The sequence below is a fragment of the Crotalus tigris genome, unplaced genomic scaffold (genome assembly GCF_016545835.1).
Source record: "Crotalus tigris isolate CLP2741 ecotype Arizona unplaced genomic scaffold, ASM1654583v1 scf7180000024384.25900115:4084858, whole genome shotgun sequence".
NCBI classification, from domain to species: domain Eukaryota; kingdom Metazoa; phylum Chordata; class Lepidosauria; order Squamata; family Viperidae; genus Crotalus; species Crotalus tigris.
The window spans coordinates 3,852,455-3,872,436 of record NW_024100554.1 but is presented as its reverse complement, the minus strand read 5'-3'; the positions used below and the strand labels follow the sequence as shown (position 1 = coordinate 3,872,436).

General features: G+C 34.3%; 1 protein-coding gene across 5 annotated transcripts in view; it reads right to left on the bottom strand.

Annotated features, from left to right (window-relative positions):
• OXR1 (oxidation resistance 1) overlaps positions 1–19,982 on the bottom strand; it is a 217,036-nt gene that overhangs the window by 35,188 nt on the left and 161,866 nt on the right. For all 5 annotated transcript variants that reach the window (XM_039328780.1, XM_039328778.1, XM_039328779.1 and 2 more), the window contains 7 exons: positions 18,931–19,013; positions 12,526–12,633; positions 11,467–11,580; positions 10,387–10,539; positions 7,848–8,029; positions 3,949–4,631; positions 672–837 (listed from right to left, as the gene is read on the bottom strand). In XM_039328780.1, coding sequence (XP_039184714.1) covers positions 672–837; positions 3,949–4,631; positions 7,848–8,029; positions 10,387–10,539; positions 11,467–11,580; positions 12,526–12,633; positions 18,931–19,013 — 1,489 coding nt within the window. The remainder of the gene's footprint in view (positions 1–671; positions 838–3,948; positions 4,632–7,847; positions 8,030–10,386; positions 10,540–11,466; positions 11,581–12,525; positions 12,634–18,930; positions 19,014–19,982) is intronic.

Here is a 19,982-nt window from a genome sequence, read left to right as displayed (position 1 = left end):
TTACCAGGCCACAGCTTGGTATGAGCACAGGAAAGCTATGGGGAACTTAGCAGAGTGATTTGTGACCTTCTTTGCTGGCTTCGCCACTGTCTCTGCTTGAGAGAAGCCATCAGAGAAGGTCACAAAAGATGAGCACCTGACATAAGACACTTCAAATGTCACAACTATAACCCAGTTGCCAAATGCCCAAATCACAATCATGTGACTGTGGAGACCTTGAGATTACCTGTAAAGCATATAACAAGAATACAATACCCAAAAGTTTAAATGACTATTATTGTGAAAAAAGTACAAAAAAATTAACACAAACTCTCATTTTCATAATAAATGGTCCATTGTTTGGATGAACACTTCAATAAGGCAATGGGTATCTTATATAAAGTTAAGGAGACAGGCCTGCCATAATCATTCACTTGAATCTAGTCCACTAGAAAACAAATGGCCAATTTCAATAAACACAGAGAGAGTATACTAAGAAAAATTCTGAAACTACCAAGAAATAAGCAATTTAGCAAAAATAAAATAAAATAATATTTCTTGTATAGTTAAAACTTTAAATTCAAAAGGATGTAGAATGAATATGTCAATATGAAAACAGATTTAAATTTAGTTTAGAAATGGAAAGATAGTCTTCCTCTACAATAAACATACATAGAAAATATCCATCTTACCTTTCTGATGGCACAGCAAACCAATATTCATGCTTCTTATCTCTTTGTGCATATTGCTGCATCAATGCACTTGCCTGTGACACAAATGTTTTTCGCATTGGCTTGCCTACTTTGAGACACAAGAACTTGTATAATCGATGTCTTCTCTTCTCTTTTATTAGAGAACCTTTTATAAAGAGATAAAATGCAGACTGTAGTTGGCAATTTTGCTTTACTAATTATTAAATATTAAATTAATTACTGGATAAATCTGAGTACACCTTTAAAAACTGATTAGATATTGTTACTCTGCTCAATATTAAGTTTAGCTATTATAGCATGGGTGGGCAATCTGCAGTTAAGAAGGCTACATGTGAACATCTAGTTCCCTTTTTATATCTCCTCTAATCCCAAAGTTTCAGATCTCAAATTTGGAAAGTAAATGGTGAAATGAATTCATCAAACCACTGCAGAGACTTAAGACACTCACAAAACCACAAATCCCTAAAATTAGGTCCAAATTTCTTATTTTGGAACAGCTGTAACAGAACCAGTATTTTGCACGTCTTAAAATACTGACTTTATCTCTCAAGCCCCAACCTCAGGAGGAAAAAAGAAAACAAGTGGATGCAAACATTTAAACATAGGAATTCTGCATCCACTTAAACATATTAAACAAATTACCTTATATTGGCAGATATGCTTCCTATGGCTCAACCCCCAGTTGCTTGATTATGCATTAAAACATATGATGTAACAAATGAATTCCTGCTCTATAACTACTATTAAATAAGCTACTGTGACTAAAGGTCTCTCCATTGACTTTTATGATATATAACCATACAACAAATGTTGTATGATTTATTTATGACAAGATTAATCAGCACAAAGGAATGTAGACCTGACATTGTTAAGGGAAGACTTTCACAAAAAATTATTCAGACTCTGAGAAAAAAATTAAAAATAACACAACCCTGATTTTAGAACAGGGCAGAGAGAATTCTGATGAAAAGAGTTTGTTATTCTACTCATAAATTAATAATAATAATAATAATAGTAGTAGTAGTAAAGTTGGAAGGGACCTTGGAGGTTATCTAGTCCAACCCCCTGCTCAGGCAGGAAACCCTACACCATTTCAGACAAATGGCTGTCCAGTCTCTTCTTAAAAACTTCCAGTGTTGGAGCATTTACTGCTTCTGGAGGCAGGCTGTTCCACTGATTAATTGTTCTCACTGTCAGGAGTTTCTCCATAGTTCTAGGTTGCTTCTCTCCTTCATTAGTTTCCACCCATTGCTTCTTGTCCTGCCTTCAGGTGCTTTGGAAAATAGTGAATAATAATGAAGACTATTCCTGGACTTTCCTGCTGTGCTTGTTTCTTGACCTTTGCCTATTTTTTTTTGGGGGGGGGGGTAACAATTGGCCAGCAGAAGAAACATTTCTAATGAATGATCCTCTTGAACTTCAAAATCACCTATAGACTTCCAAATGGGCTCTCACAAACTGCTCAATCTGTTTGTGTGTTTTTGTTCTGGAAGAAAGGAATTTCAGGAGACGGGGAAGAGCTAAGTCTTAATACGAAAGTATGAAGCCACTTCATGGTTACGAATGTCTTTAAATACAAAATATAGATTTAAAAAGTCCTAACAACTAATACAATGCAGGAAACATATTGCTGTAGATATCATTACTTGCTGCAACCGTATTCTATCAACACCGAGATACAAGTAACTTTTAGAAACAAAACCGTTTTAGCGCTGTAGGGACAGAATTATAATACAAAACTGTTTAGTGTTCCATATGAAATGTATGGTTAAAAGTAGAACTAATGCTACTGAAGATAAGATTTGCTTAAGGGAGATGAAAAAAACTATTAAAATAGGCATTAAAAAACAGAAAAAAATTGTAGAGACAATACTGTATACTCAGAAACAGTCACATTACAAAGTAAGACATGGGACACAATAAAAGTCAAAAATACCAGGCCCAGATGAAACATCCATAAACTCTTTAACAGAACAAGAGGGAGTTAAAGTGTTAGCAGCTCTTTGTCAACAATTACAAGTGTTGCATGATCTAGAAATGTAACATGATTCATAGAGAGAACAAGAGAATTTAAAATATGTTTGCTTTAATTATCCAGCATAACCTTTTTAAAAATTATGTAAAATAGTATGTATATTAACTCTGAAGGCATGCCAGTACACATGATTATTCTTTTGAGTAACCTTTATCATAAACAACAAACTACTTTAAGAAATTAAGTCTGGAAAAACAAAGTGGTTCAAAATATGGAAGGCAATGAGACCGGAATGAATATGATTCCCATCCTGTATTTACCTCTGATTTACTCTAATAATTTAGACTCTTTTAATTCATATTTACATAGTTCAAAAATAAACATGTTTCTGACAATAGATACCAAATAGTTAAAGCTATGATTTGCCACTAATAATGAGAAAATAGTTCGAAAAATAGGCATTGAAAATGACCAAGACATAGAAGGGAAATGTTTTGAATTATAGATATAGACATAGCTTACTAAAAATACCATGGGCTGCAAGAACCACCAATAAGTTCTGGAAAAATAATAGGCAAGGATTAGCAAGCAGAAACTAACATACTTTGTAAATATGATGCAAATGAATGATGGAATGTCAGGTAAGGGACATAGCAAGGAAGGTAACAGAAACAGTGAATAGATGGCATCAAAAAACCATCCAGTTCTGTGGAGAAAGGTTTTTCCATGGACCAGAGAGTGCATGGTTTTGTGTGCTGCCTGAATCCCATGGATAAGGCTTTGCTTGTTTGTGTGGACATGCTGCGGCCCAGTACCGGTCCATGGACCGGGGATTGGGGACTCCTGGTTTATATCAGTTGATAGCCAGCCAGAATCATTTAGATGAGATGGGTAGCCAAACAAATTAAATTAATAATCACGAATGAAGGCAAATATACATGTCCTAGAATAATGTTTGCGGGATCCAAGCTAGATTGGTCAGTGGGACCAACTCAGATTGGATCCTGAATTTGATGATGATGATGATGATGATTCTTGTGGATTATTACAAGTGACAAGATCTTTCACAATGCAGTTGTAGAAAAATGTTGCTAAAAGTAACATTTGTGCTATCTTTTGCTTTCTCACAGAAATCTTCAGAAATAATACACTATCCCATGATGCATTTTGATTAAAATATAACAATATTTTTTCCCAACCTGTGTTCACTATATACCCTAAGAATAATTAAGAATTATTGAGAAATTTTATGGTTATGCTACATTAATTTTAAATTCTTACCTTCTATAGTTCCATCTATTGTTGCCATTTTGTGTTTCATTTCTTTGTGCACTTCACGGTGGATATTATCCCGTTGCTGCTTGGCTTGTTGCATAGTATGGCTCTTCCAAAGCTTCCGCAGCATCTCAGTATCTGTCTCAGAATCTTGAGTTGGTAGTTTCACAGTTTCCTCTTCATTTGTGGCCTCTTTTTGGGAATCAGTTTTTTCAGAATCCAAATGCTGCTCATTCTCTGGTATGTTTCCTTCTATAGGTTCCTGACATGTTTCAATATTCTGAACTCCTTTTATTGCTTTGTCCGCTGCTTTAGAGTCCACAGCTTCATTAACAGAAGCACTGTCATTATTCAAAGGCTGTTCTCCACTGGAGTTTACATCCCCAATATTAGCAGAGTCTGAAATATCCTTTATATATTCTCCAACAGCGTGGTTTACTGTTTGGACCGATTCAGATGAAGCTCCAGAAGATTTGTCTTGTCGAAGATCATCAAGAAGCTCTTCCCGTATAGGAGACAGTTCTGACTCAGTGAAAACATCTTCTGAGAGAGATTCTTCTGTGCTCCTTGGAGCAGTACTGGCACTATCATTTCCTGTATCTCGCATTCTTAATTCCATTTCATCAGTATTACTTCTGGTAATTTTCTTGAAGTGGCAGAGATCTTTTACAGATAACTGACCTACATCACTAAAAAGTAAAGAAGACCTCTGTGTTATAACCTGAGAAAACAAAATGCACATAACTTTTTTTAAAAACTGGGATCACTTTAATAGAACCGGTTTGATAACTATTCATAAAGCAGTTATTCAACGTTATCTCTATAGAGAACAGCTCCCCACCTCCTACCTCATTAGCAGAGGACAAGATTTATTTATTGCAAAAGTGTCTATAATAATCAATCTTAGAAGCCTGAGTGGTGTACAATAATATAAAGAGATATCTCAGTTGTGTTTAATGAACACTTAAAAACATGTGTACAAATAAACAGGATGGCACTTAACATAGCTAGATACCAAAAGCCTATTTAAAAAAGGATAGTTTTTAAAATATTGAATGTTAGAAAAGAGAGAGCCAGAAACATGTCTATGGGCACTGTATTCCATAATGTGTGGGGTACAAGGGAGAAAGCTTAATTTCTAACCCACTTGTAACTCAGGAAGGGATTCTGTATAGAATAGTCTTATATTCAAACATAAGTAACTCATTGAGCTACCTTATGAGGGACAGAATTCTTCATTCTTGTTGCAGTACCTATAGGTAATTTAACTTCTGCAGGTTGTGTGAAAAAAAAAAAAACAATTTTCCAATTTTTATTTTTGTATTTACAGCCTTTAAAGAAATCCTTATTTGGGGCAATTCCACGGAGAAGAATTTCCATGGAGAATTTCATGCTAATCAGTAAAGCAAAGTTCTATCTATATCATTGATAATAATTGTGTCACAAATTCAAAACAACCAATATTTTATTAAAAGTGATTTATAAAGCTGGTCACAAATCCTTGTTGCATATTAATGCAACAAAAAGTCTGGCTTTCAAAAACGGACCCAAATATATCTGTCTCTTACTATTATTACTCCGTATCACAATTTCATTAATCGTAAGTTATTTCTGCAACATCGTTAATGGAAAAATGTTGTTAAATTACAAAATGTGATAGATATTATTTATTAAATTTAAAGGCTGTCCAAGATTAGAACAACTCTGGTGACTTACATTTTAAAAAGAGTAGAAAATAAAAAAGGGAAAACATCATATACATTTGGACAGACTACACTACTAGTTGTACCATCAAAATACGATCAAAGAGAGATCTAGGACACAGTCACATTTTATGTATCTACAGAAGTTATTTATGACACATATTTATAAACTGCCCAACTTCATAATAGAATATAAATATATAAAATAAATCATTCAACAAAAGGTCTAGCATGGAACTCTATAACCTTATTAGCTTTACTTACCTGATTAGACTCAACTAATTTTCAAAGACAAGATGAACCTTTTATTGTTACTGGTTTTGTATGCACAATGACCCTATCACAACCAGTGTCAAGTGTACCGTTATCCATTGTAAGTCTCCAAATGCAAAGCATGCACAAACATCACAGGAAGCCTCTTCGTCACCTCTAAGTGAAAAACTACATGGTTGGGCAGAATGCATTTCTTCAGCCCAATGATAATGACAAAATTACAGTCCTTAATGACAGGACTATAATACACTGGCCAGTCACAGCGGTCTTTGACTGACAAGTGATATAAAATACATTTTCCATACTATACAGTGCAGGGAGTGAGTGAGTGAGTGAGTGAATGAATAAATGAATGTTTTATTTGGCCAAATTATATTAGATAGACAAGGAATTCATCTCCGGTGCAGAAGCTCTCAGTGTATATGCAAAGCAACAGAAAAACCATCATCATTATAATAATAATACCAACGGGGGGGACGGGACTAAAGAAGATAACAAGATAATAAGAAGGACAAGGATAGTGGCTGTTCAAAGTTACAAGGGCACTGAAAAAGTTAGTTATGACCACTGCAGCATCCCCATGGTCATGTGATTAAAATTTATCCGCTTGGCTATTGACTCATATTTAGGGCATCAATGATGAAGACAAATTCACTTAATAACCAAGTTACTAATTTAACATCTCCAGCAATTCACTTAAAAACTAGCATGAGAGGTTGTAAAATGGTCAAAACTCACTTAACAACTGCCTCACTTAGCAACATTAATTTTGGGCTTAATTGTGGTTGTAAGTCAAGGACTACCTGTAGTTATTATGCATCAGTGACTCAATATGATGATAGGGAAAAAAAATTTAAGTGACTGAAATACTTTTACAGAACACAATACAGCCAATTACCACACTAAACATTTAAACTTACCCAGGAAATCTTCTTTGTCACTAAACCTATTTCCCAAATTTAAAATTATTTTAAAACCAGATCTAAGAATTACAATATCAATAATAAAAGCATGAAATCTTAGGATCAAATGAGGTATAAGAAATAAAAAGGAAATTGCAGAAGTATCAGCAAACAAAATCTCTTTAGCTGACCTACTGGACGGAAAATCCAAATAAACAAATAACTTTATGATAACTAAGTCATATTATCACATATGATACTAAAATATTAAATGTTAAAATGCCTACAGGATGGGTAGCCCAAGAACTTTTAAGTACGAAGTTGAAATAAATTAATCTTAAATATTGTTCAGGAAACAAAATTCAACCCCAAGTTTATCAAAGAAAGCCAGTTAAAAAGAATGCAATTAAAATTAAGATTTTTTCTCCAAAGGAGGATCTAAGTGAAAGATATCTAAAAATCCAAGTAGCATATAAAATATCTTCCTGCCCTTAGAGCTCACAGCAAGCAAAAACGAAATAAGGGAACAAGATAATAAGAATGGTCAGAATATCAATATTTACGCTCCTGTATTATTAACAAGCCTAGCTTTCTATGAAATACCAACAAATCAAACAAATATAACAGTATAATTGTAGATTATACTGTTATTATGGTAGATAACATAAGAATCTGGTAACATGTCAAATCAGAAAACATGTCTAAAGTAGCTTTCTAAAAGCTATAAAATAATAAAATAATCATTTAGATTCAATGACTAGTAATCCCCTTATAAATATTGGTTTTTAATGCTTCTGGGTAGAAAGCAAAACTGTGCTAACTTTAAAAGCTATGGTGTAGCTCTCAAAAATTTAGTGATTCCAAACCTCTTTGTTCCCAAAGTCCATAAAAGCAGTAGGGTGGAGAGTTTTTTGTCTCAGAAAAACAACATAGGGTGATTTGATGATTACTGTAACTAATTTCTTTCATTTGACTTCCACACAGAGAGATAGGAATGTGTACACATACATACACTAATCTATCTTACATGGGTAATGAATCCTGCATTTTGCCATCTGCATCTTTATACATAGCAGCTGACATCACTTCTTCCATTGGACACATGATGCCATACTCTTCACAGCCATTCTGTTGAACCAATGGATCCGTTTTATATGGATCAAACATTATATTGTTTGGTGTTACTAGGAGCACACCGGTGACAGTTCCCTAAGATAAAGAGAAAAGCAATCAAATTTCTTGCTAAAATAAACCAAATCTTTTCAAATTATATTTAGAAGTGACCTAATCACTTAATTAGTTAATGAATTTTGAGTACTTCTGTTAAAGTTTAACAAATACATTCAGCTTTCTTATAAACCACTGAAAAATTGTAAATTCCTGGAAAATATAGTATTTAAGGAAAAACAATTTTGTCTAGTTAATTTTATACCAATATATAGAAGTTATTGCAATGAAAAAAGGAAGTTTTAGCCATAATAAAAAATATATTGTAAGATGGTACTGTAAGATAATTTTGTATTTACTTTAAATGAATAATCTCTTTAATGAATCTTAGCATCAACTTAACATTTCAGCAGTTTCCATATAATATAAAATATATTTTTTTAAAAAAACAGTAATTTTCTAATATACATCATGCAACAAATGGTATCAAGTTACATATGAAATTGTGGTTAATTTTACTGAAAACTTTATCATTATATAAACAACTATTTTTTCAAGATTCTGTCCCTATAAAGGAAAGATTGCTTGCATTTGAAAGGGTTATATAGCTCTGAAGAAGCAGAAGGATATGTTATATATACTGTTTGATATATATACTATGTATATGGCAGTAAAGGTAGATTTAACAAATAATACATAATATAAATTGGGAAAAAATCTCTCTCTCTCTCTCTCTCTCTCTCTCTCTCTCTCTCTCTCTCTCTCTCACACACACACACACACACACACACACACACACACACTCATACACATTAACTAATTAGACTGAAGCCTATGTAACAACCCAGAAAGAAAGAAATATTTCTTGCAAGCTAAGTACATGAGTATATAATGAGATTAAGAATCAAGTAAAAAAATAAATCAAACCAATTCCCATTTGAAGTATACAAAAGCTTTTGCTTGTAAGATCAATTTGGTTTTTCTCCTTTAGGCTTGCAGATATGCAAAAGTATTTATTTTAGACAGTTATGTTTTTAGACAGTTATGTTAAAACTCTTTTGACTTTTATTCAATTCACCATAGAAAATGTCAGAGGAAGGAAAAAGAGTACAAAGGCAGGATATGGACTGAGTTATATCTAGAACAGATTGGACAATTGATATATGCTTTTACTTTTTGCTTTTACTATCATGAGGAAAATCTAGAGAGAAAAATATTTTGCATGTTGCTGAGTCCTTAGGTCAAAGGAAGGAAAGGACGAAAGAGGAGGAAGCAAAAGTTGATATAGGCAAGATGAAATAAGAAAACTAGAGAGGGAAGGAAAAACCCAGGCATTTCAGCCACTTAATCATTCCTCTTTTAAGCAGCAGCAGCAGCTTTTCATGTTGGTAAAAAAAAAATATTCTCAAGAATAGCAGCATTTTCACTACCTAGTTTCTATCATGTTTCTTTTCTTTATTGCCTTTCCTTGCTGGAAGGAGGAAAATGAATGTGAATGTAATTTTGAGCAGTTCTCCGCAAGAGTTTTTCGTATGTGATCAGAAAGTTTGAATGAATGCAGATGGAAAATTAATTAATTAACTGGGGTATCTTTTTAAGAGGCAGTTAAGAGTTTATTCAATACTTTTTTTTTCTTATCCTAACAATGCCCCTGCTCCATTTTTTTGAGGGGAATGTGATTTCTGCAAGTTACACACACAGAGGACACAATAAAACATATGCACACATTTCCTAAGGAAGACATTAGATTCTTCTGGAATTGCTAATAATAAATTGACAAGGAGGGAAAGCTAAACACTATAAGGACTTCCTGTCTAGTGGAATTTTTGTTTTGTGTTTTGTGTTCCTTTTGGGGAGATCATCTTAAATTCAGAGAATATCATCTTCTCCAATAAACACGGTAATTTTAAATGGAAAAATGGGCAGTATCTATTAAATTTCATTGCCTGAAGTGAATTAATGTTTCTATATTATAACTGGCTAAGAATTATCTAACATTTGTAAGATAGCACAAGTATATCCTTTCCTATTGTCTGAGAACAGAAAAGATAGTCTAAATATTAAGATTTTTGAAGCATATATCAAGAATCATTTAAAAATATGCTATTTATAAAATGATGACAGAACTCTATGGTTCATATAATCAATAACAATCTATGTGTATCTTCTGTTGCATCTTTCAACTTAGCTGCTGTTTTTTTCATTAGATATTGCCATCATTACTGTGACAAAGTGGATGAATGTGGCATGGTTACGTATAGCTTTGATAAACTTGTACGGTTAACTTCTGTTTTAGCTAATATAAAATAATTACCAAAATTCTTCTATCCCAATAAAAGGAAAATTCTCAATTAATTTAGGCCACACATTATTTTATGTAAGAAACATATCATTCTTACCTTATTACTAGTAATGTATTTACAATTGATCTTGAGAAATTTTTCTGTGAAAGCTTCCTCTTCTTCTGATGTGGATGATACAACTCTTGTAGACCGAACACATGGATATGCTGGTATGGATGTTGTTTCTTTCTTTTGTGTCCCATCTGAATCCTACAGAAACAAAAACCTCAGTGATGGAACCAAAAATTGGATGTGTTTTACAAATGTAGGTTTATCCTTGCCAAACCTATGTACTATAACAGAGAAGTTCAAAAGTAAGTAAATGATAAAAATGAGTCATGTAAAACAACTATAACCGTATGTGATAGAAATGAATTCTAGAGACAATATTAAATCACAAGTTGGTATATGAAAGATCACAACTTAATGCACAAAGCAATATAAAAAATGCATTATAATTTTATTTAATATTTAAGACATCAACAGTTTAAGGCAGGGGTGTCAAACTCAATTTCACTGAGGGTCGCATCAGCATTGCGGTTCCCCTGGAGGGGCCGGCTGGGTGTGGCCAAAGTGGGTGCAGCCTACTGGGTGGGTGTGGATGGAGTGGGTATGGCCTACTGGGTGGGTGTGGCCAGTTCTACATCATTCACGTCAAGGGTGCCTATGGGGGCCTGGGCAGGAGTGGGACAGATCTGAGGGTCTCTGGAAGAAGGGGGTGGAACCAGGGCAAGTGCCAAGGCATGGTCCACTGGAGCAAGTGCCAAGATGGCCACCACAAAATTGTACATTGGCTCCAGCTGGCCTGGGCCAGGGCCAAGGCAGCAAGGGCCTTTCCCTCACTGTTTCCAGGATGGCTTCGCGGGCCACATGAAACCACTTCGCGGGCCGCATCCGGCCCCCAGGCTTGTGTTTGACATGTCTGATTTAAGGTATCAACGCAGCTAACATCAACATCCACATCAACCCTTTCAAACTATTTGATAACTGAAATAGATTTTTATATCAATATGCCTCAGCTCTGATCAGACCAATGAGGCCTGCATACTACAATTTGGCTACTCTTCAGGAATGCACCCTTGGGGAAAAAATATTCCAGATGTGTGTGGGGGCGCACACACACACACACACACTTACAGCTGTCTTCTCAGCCTCAGCTTCTGAAGAGGTAGGTGATAAAGGACTTTCAGGACTAAGTGAAGGAGAACTCTCCACACTGGAAAGGTACTCTGGATCAGGAACATATAAAACCTATAAAAACACATTTTGATTAAGTGATTTAACAGATTTAGATTTTAATTTAAAGAGTAAAACATTATTTGCACAAGGCTCAAAAAGAAGTGTCTGCAAAAATGTCTTACAGAAAATTGCAAACTTTTTAATATTGTGATTTGGTTTTGCATAAATCAGTCAGCACTTAGAAAAGGTACAGAAATTATTATACATTATCTGATATTAAATGAAATGCCTTGTGGATAATACATGTTTACTCGGTTTATCTTCAATTAGCATTTTAGAGTTTGTTTAGGATTTCATATCCACATTTATATGTGATATGAATTTCATTCGTGTTATGTTTACTGCAACAAAGACTTTATTTACCTTTTACAGGATTTTTATAGAAATATTTTTTCTAATAAACTTTGAAAAATGTTAAAGTTAAATATATGCCCTTATTTTTGAATTGAAGAAATGTTCTGTTACTTAGGGTAACCTGCTAGAACCATGATTTTCTGTTTAAACTTTCAAAATGGAACTGGAGTTGCAGCTTTAAACCAGACCTACTCTGCCATATTCTGTACCCAAACCAATTTTAAGGTTTGATGACAATTTATTCATGTCAAGGGTTCCACTGTATTATTCCCCAATATTTTACAATTCTCTTCCATGTCACAAGATTAATTAGCTAGTTTTAACCATTCAGTCATATCCAATCCTTGGAGACCTTATAGGCAAATGCTTTCCAAGTTATCCCAACGAGCACAGCTTCTTTCAGTTGTTGGATATTGATCTTTGTATCAGTTTTGATGGTATCAAGCCAGCGAGGTCTTTGTTTGCCCCTTCTTCTTGATCCACTAATGTTATAATGTTAGTCCTCATCAAAGGAAGGATATATATTGAACATATAATGTTCAATAAACCATTAATTACTCTTCACCTATTTTTACTGTACCTATCTTATGTAATAGACAATACCTGTCCAGGAACAACTGCTCTGGAAAACAGCTTGTTTAACTGCACCAATTCATTAGGAGTAGTATCAAACTTCAAGGCCACAGTATTCAAAGAATCTCTTGATTCCACCTGTTTAGAGAACATAAATGCAATTAAGTGATACGTGATCAAGTCTTCCTTACTTTCTTGAAAGTCTAGCATATTACTATATTGTGTATTTTTAAAAGAAAATAGCAGCCAATAAAAATGTACAGGCCTACATCTTATTAGTAGATTGAAATAGAGAAAAACAATAATTCAGTTGCTCTGAATAATCTGGATTGAATAAATTCCAAAGATAAAAAGACCAACTAACCAAATATTTGAGATGCCTACAATTTGATTTCCAACAATTTAAAAGTGTTTGACTTACTTAAGAATCAATTCTAATAGAATGTTTTAAAAAATAAGACTAAAAATTAATCAGCAGCATGCAGCTATCTCAAATCATGGCAAATTTTATTTTCTTAACTGCTGCACTGGGAATGAAAAGCTGATGTTTCCGATTTGACATACAAATTATTACCACAAAATGGAGATTACCTGGTTTTCCAAAGAAAGAAAGAAGCAGGGAGTAGGACAAAACAATAATCATTATAAAATGAGACTAATTTAAATTAAAATAAAACTTTACCCTCAAACAGCAACACCAGTTCATTAAAACAGAATTTAATTAATGAATAATTGATCTGGTGACTCCATGTCCCAAACTCTAAAAATTATTTCTGATTTATTTCCAATAAAAAAATTAACTAATATATTATTTTTAATGTGCATCAAAGATTTTTAATTGGATTCAGCATACACTAAGGAAAAACTGAAAGACAACAACTACCTGCCAAATAGATATCAAAACTTTTGAAGCATTTGTTGCTGGTTCATTGGGACTCTAACATTTTGCTTATTTTAAGCCCCAATCAAGCCAGTCTTTTAAAAATGAATTATGTGAACATTGGCCAACATGGTGCTTCCTGAAAACAGACATCAATCTGAAACAACGGAAATTATTGTTTCAGTTACAACCCCTGAGAAATTTTGGTCAGTTCGCAAAGCATGACAGAATTCATTCAGAAAAACAACAAAAGAACATAACTCACCTGAGAGAAATGACAAAATATAAAATATAACAAATATCAAATGAAAGTCTGTAAACTACATCTAATAGAAAGTAACTGTGGTTTACAAATTTTAGATTTTGGTTGCCTAAGAGGTCAAAGCATTTTACATCCATGTATTTTTTTAAAAAAAGTATCGTGCTTATAACATACAACTTCTTTAATTAAAAATAAGCAGCAAAACTGACTTAATATTACTGTCCAAGAGTGTACTCATCGTAACCAGAGGGAATTTAAAGTCTTTAATTATTACTAACATATATTTTTCCTATCAATATCATTAAAGCACTGATATTATCTGAATGAAAACTTTTACTTTGGAATAACTGTAGTCTATATTTTTGTATTTTAAAATGAATATTTTAAGCTAATAAGGGGCCAGTTGGTGTTTTTTAAAATAGCTATCTTTCATAAACCTTCTGTAAACCACATTTACAGAATACTGCAGGGTATGTAATGATTTTAAAATAATTAGAGCACCCTAAATGCCAAATAAATAATTGATACAGATTTATCAGGCTGAAAAATAATATTCCTACATGATAGGAAATATATTGCTAACATGTATATCATCATCCAAAAATAGTCATCTTTCTGTCTGTCTCTAAAATTATTCTCCCACTTCCCTAAAGTAAGCCTAGTTTAAATAAAGGCTATCCTTATTTTACGGGTTTCATGCAAAGTATCTGCCAGAGTTTTATCCCTTTACCCAAAGGGATCAAAAATAATGGATACAGACATGGTTTTTTTGTACTTTCCAGCAAACTAATTGCTAGCTTTCAACTCTTTTCTAAACTGATACCCTAGTTATTGAAACAGGAAACAGTAAATAGACTGTCCTCGTTAAACACATATTTGTTCAGAGACTGTTCTAAGTTACAGTGGCACTGAATGAAAACCAGCCCTCAAAGTTCTGTCTGTTGCAATGTCCTGCAATCACATGAACAGAATTTCGGCCCATCTGAACCCACTGGCATTTATGACTGCCTTTTTGCTGACTACCTAACCATTGTCTCCTGTGCCTCCATTACCTGATCTGTCCCACTCCACCCCCAACCATAATGAATGCCACTACTGTAGTGGGCAGGGCCTTCTTTCACACCGCCTTTTTTCAGGCAAGTGCATCCGGATCATCTATCCTCCCCTATCCAGGGCTTTCATGCTATGCCCAGGGCCTTCTTTTGTGAAAAAAGCCCAGTGTGAGAAACTGTCCTGACTGTTTCCATGTGAAAGAAGGACTTTTCTAGCCAGATCATTTTGTTGCATCTGGGGATGGCACGAATGGAAAGCCTAGAAAGCCCCAGCAGCACTGGCATGGGAGAAGGGCCCCGCTGGTACAGTAGTGACATCTGTGCAACAGGGACACCAGTGGCAGGCAGGAACGGGCCAGGAGCAGTGGATAGATGTGCAGTCAAAACAGCAGACATAGGAGGTACCTTAGGCTACTCAGATACAATCTTTTCCATCAAACATAGTGTATTGCTAGACCAACTGTATGGTTGAAGATGCAGAAAAATGGTAGTTCACCTCCTAAAATTAGGATTGTTTCCAAGAAGTGAACCTATGAAATTATTCTGGACCTCATGGAGGCCGTGCCATTGTATTCTGCAGAATTCCAATATCCTCCAGATATCTTGTCCTTTACCTCTATCAGCTTGAATATAATGTATAGGAATATGAGAACAATATAACTTGTGAAAGGGCAACAGAATGCCTATTCACAATATACTTGACACCATTGGCAAAGATCATCGGGATGGTACCCAGCTCTATTAATCCTGCTCATTTGTACCAAGTAAGGTACAAATCTGTATCTAAACTTAATTTTGAGTAGAAAAATAAAACAAATTTAAAGTTTAAACTGAACTTGAGCAAAATTGAGGCTTAATATGTAGATGGTCCTGGCTGTAGAAATTAATGTAACAGCTTGCTTCAAATAGAATTATATACCCATAAAGGGACATTATTTAAATCTCCTGCAAAATGAATTATAGACCATTTTGCATATATACACCCTGAAAACAGCAATATTGGTACAAGGATAAAATAAAAATAAAAAAGAATAGACTAAAATTCTGATTATCGTTCAAATTTCTAAGTACCAGAATATTGATATGTCTTTTATAAACAATTATAATTGCAATTAGCAATCATTTAAAGCAGTTCATCAAGTTAATCACAATGGTTATCACAGGAAATATATTTCAATTTTTAGAGTGAACAAGGCACAATTTTTCAGGATTAGAGGGGTACATTATTATGACAGTGTGTCCATCTACAGCATTTTTTCTAAAAAGTTGTTTCCTCTTTTCTAGTATTTTCAAATAATTTTTTCCAATGGAAAATATTGTATATAATTTAATAGAAAAGTAAGATTTCCAAGTATTGCATTTATGTATCAGGGAGATTTCTAAGCAGTTAATCTTATATGCTAACAGGCTTTTTCATGAAAAGAAATAAATACATGGAAGAAATCTTTACATATTTTTATATTTCCAAATTTATGTTAATGATTTGAGAATTATTGGGAATTGAGAATAAAATAAAATAAAATAAAAACCCAAACAAATTAGGTCAGGGCTTTTCAACCGGTGGTGCGCATACCACTTGTGGTACATTAATGAGTGTCAGGTGGTACACAGCCCTGCTTAGCCAAGTGTAGTGGGGGAGGGAAAGACCCAGCACAGGCAAGGACTTACAGTGAGAGAGTCCTCTGGAGCTGTAAAGTCCCCAGGCTCACTTCTGGCTCACCCTCCCCCATGAGAAAGCAGGAGAGAGTGCCGAGACAGGAGAGCCTATAAAAGGAGGCAGTTTGGGCAGGAGAGGGAGAGAGAGAAAAAGCAGCAGCCTTGGGAAGAGGCAGAGTCAGCTGCACCAGAGGGGGAAGATCAAGCAGGCTGGCCGTGAGCTGTTCTACAACTGCTATGGCAGCCACCTGTGCTGGCAGCAGCAAACAGGCAAGAAATGCAGCAGGGGAGGGGTCACCCTCCAAGAGGAATGAAAAAAGGCAGCAATGGCTGGAGGTGAGGCATGGAGGAGGGAAGGAGATGGAGAGTAGAACAATTTTCCTGTGCTTTTGTGACTTTGAAGTTCTGGGATTTGTGCAATGAGGGCTTTGTTTTCTTAAGGAGTGTTTGGCAATTTCTATTTGGCTGATGGCTGATGTCTCGTGTTAGCTTCTATTGCTCCGCTGTTGTTAGCTGTAAGTTTTGTTGCAAGGGATTTTGAAGTATTTTTCTCCTGAATGGATTTTGCCTGTAGCATTCCTTTACTTATGAATGGAGCCATTTGGGGAGGTTGCCTTAGCCGGCAGCCAGTACTTACATTTTTTTTTCTTCCTTAAGTGCCAGCTGCGCTCCTTACTTTCCTTTCTAGCCAGTAGCTAATTCTTAAAGGGGAATGTGCCTTTTTAAACTAGTTCACTCAGCAGCTTGTCTTTTCTGTCTCTGGAGGCCTTTCCTTGTTTGATCAATATATGGAAGAGGGAAAATATGGGGGGGGGTTCAAATTCTTCCTTCAGAAGGAGATGGGAATGAGAAAAGGGGAGGCAGGGAAGGGAGGGAAGAAAGGAAGTCCCGCCTTAGCACTTGGTCACCAGCAGCTCTGCCATTGACTTTGCTTGTCAAAAGGTTGCAGAAGGGGATCACATGACCCTGGAACACAGTGACCATTATAAATATGAATCAGTTGCCAAGCATCCAAATATAAATCACATGACCCTGGGCATGCTGCAATGGTCATAAGTGTGAAAAATGGTCATAAGTCATTTCAGTGCAATTGCAACTTTGAACAGGGTGGGTTTTTTTTTTTGACATCAAGTTTTTGACATCTTGCTAGGTGGTACTCAAATATTGCCATATCCTAAAAGTGGTACAATCGGTAAAAAGGTTGAAAAGCCCTGAATTAGGTTACACATGTGTAACAAACAATAAGCAAATTGAAGTACTAATACACTATGTAATAATGACAAGTTATTAGTTATTTTGAGATACAAATAGAAAAACTAAATTAAATATTTCCAGTCTCTTTAATACCCTGATACAAGCACTTTAAGGCTAAGGAAGCTGGCAGTAGTAACATAATTTTCAATTGTTTGCACAAGTTATTAGAGACCATTTTGTAGTATGCAGTCTGAAAACTGTAAATTTTCTTACAGTTGGTGCAATGGTGCAAATTAAATATTTAATATTTGTATCAACTGAACATTTCCAAAGTCACTGAAAGAATTTTGATTAATGGAAAGTGTGGCTATATTTTTCCTCTACTGTAATAAATTAAAATCTGAGTGTATAACAACTTCATGAACAAGCTTATTATCCGATTATAACTTTACTAATACACATATTATATAGACTTACACAGTAAAATTGACACAAAAGTTCTGCTTGTATTTTTAATACAAGTCATTCAAAGCAATTTTGTTAGAACGTGATAGCTGATACCCACTCTGTATCAGATTGTTTATACAAGTAATTCATTTAAAGTGAAGGAACCAATTCACTTCCTAATTACATTTTATGGTTATATACTCATTAGTATCTCTGAAATTCAGCAATGAAAAGAAAAAGAGCAATATAACTTTAGTGTAAGACAGTTCTGTTTAAACTGTCACAAAACTACTCACAGTACATACATAGAAATAGAACTCTAATAGCCAGCTTTTTATTGCTTCATTTCTACTTAAAAATGAACTCAACTAATTTATAGTGGCACAATTTGAAAATTATGTATCTAGAAACCATAAATATATTAGTATTATATAATAAAGTATTATAATAAAATATTTCCTCATTCAGACTTCTGTTTCCCTTAGTAACCAGAAATTTAAAAGACTGACTATATTTCTGCTTTAGGGTCATTTGAAGAACATACAGACTCGGCATTCAGCTATTGATGATTAAAAAAACAGAACTGGTTCCTGACGTACTAATAAGTCAATGAAACTTAAGAGAACAAAATAAGACAACAAAAATATTTGTGTACCACACTGGTAAAAATGAGACAAAATTATACCAATCTACATTCAGTGAATTATTAACAATATTAAAAGCATTAGATGCAATAAGGGATTTATTGATGTCTTCTAAAAGTACAATAAGGCATATATTTAAAACCAGTGACCTACTATTAGTATTTAACATCCACAGGAAGAGTGGAAAGTTTAACAGTATTGCACCATATCATGTTTGAAAAGATTCAGAATAGTACTTATCAATCCCATTAACACATTTTCAATGTATCTTGAAAATTATGTATCCGAGCAGCAACTTACGATATACTCTATAGTCCCTTTTGGCTTTTGAAAAGACATACGTCTCCCATCTTTCTTGTCTATAGTCTTCTTCTGGCCAGTATCTGAAAGAAATTGAGGCAAAGCATGCATTACATTCATCTTTCTCTCATCTCAGGATTGTCACACACTGCGGACTAAAGCATCACTCAAAGACATGTAATTCACCAGTTACATAGCTCTCAGCCAGTGAATCTATGCTCAGCCTAAGACAACTACCTATCATAACAGACTTCATTCCCCTAAATTTATTACACTTTAGTGTTTAGAAATGCCTTAGCTTTATCAATATCTGCAAGTCTTCCAAAGTATTATTAAATCACAAGAAACTAGATGAAAGGTATTTTCAATATAGGGCAAGGTTATAACAATTCTCTAACATATTTAATTAGATTTTCATTACATATAGCTTGCCTGTCATCTGCAGTAAATTAAAATCCGCTTCAGAGATTAGTCCTTAACTTTAGCTACAGTTTTTCAAACACAGCTATATAACACTTTAATGGCAAGTATGACCTTCTGTATACAACTTTGCTATTTTTATTTTTATTTTGGTTTTCTATTGTTTTCTTGTTGTTAAACATTTAAAAACATTTAAAAGTGGTAAATCACTCAGAGTTGCTAGGACTCATGCTCCATTCATTTGACTTGTGAACTCTGTTCAGAAATCCACACTTTCTCACTTATGCAAACTTTATCAAGTCTTAATTAAGTCCTAATTAAGTCCTTTTCTTCAACTTATAAGAAACTGAAACTCCTTAATAACTTCAAAAAGCCCAAAGGAGTTTTATAAATGGTGCACAAAGAGACTTAAAAGAGAAGGAGGGAAAAAGAATCTAACCCTTTTTTTAAATTTGTTCCTCATCTCGGAACATAATCAGTTTTAGATATAGAAAGGCCCATACTTCAAAATTGGAGTGGATGAGTTGGAGAAGAGATATAGTCTCTAAGATGTACAAAAATAAGAGAACTGAGATAGGTTGAGATAGTCCTTACTTTCTGCCCCAATCACAGATGTAAGTACATTAAATGCT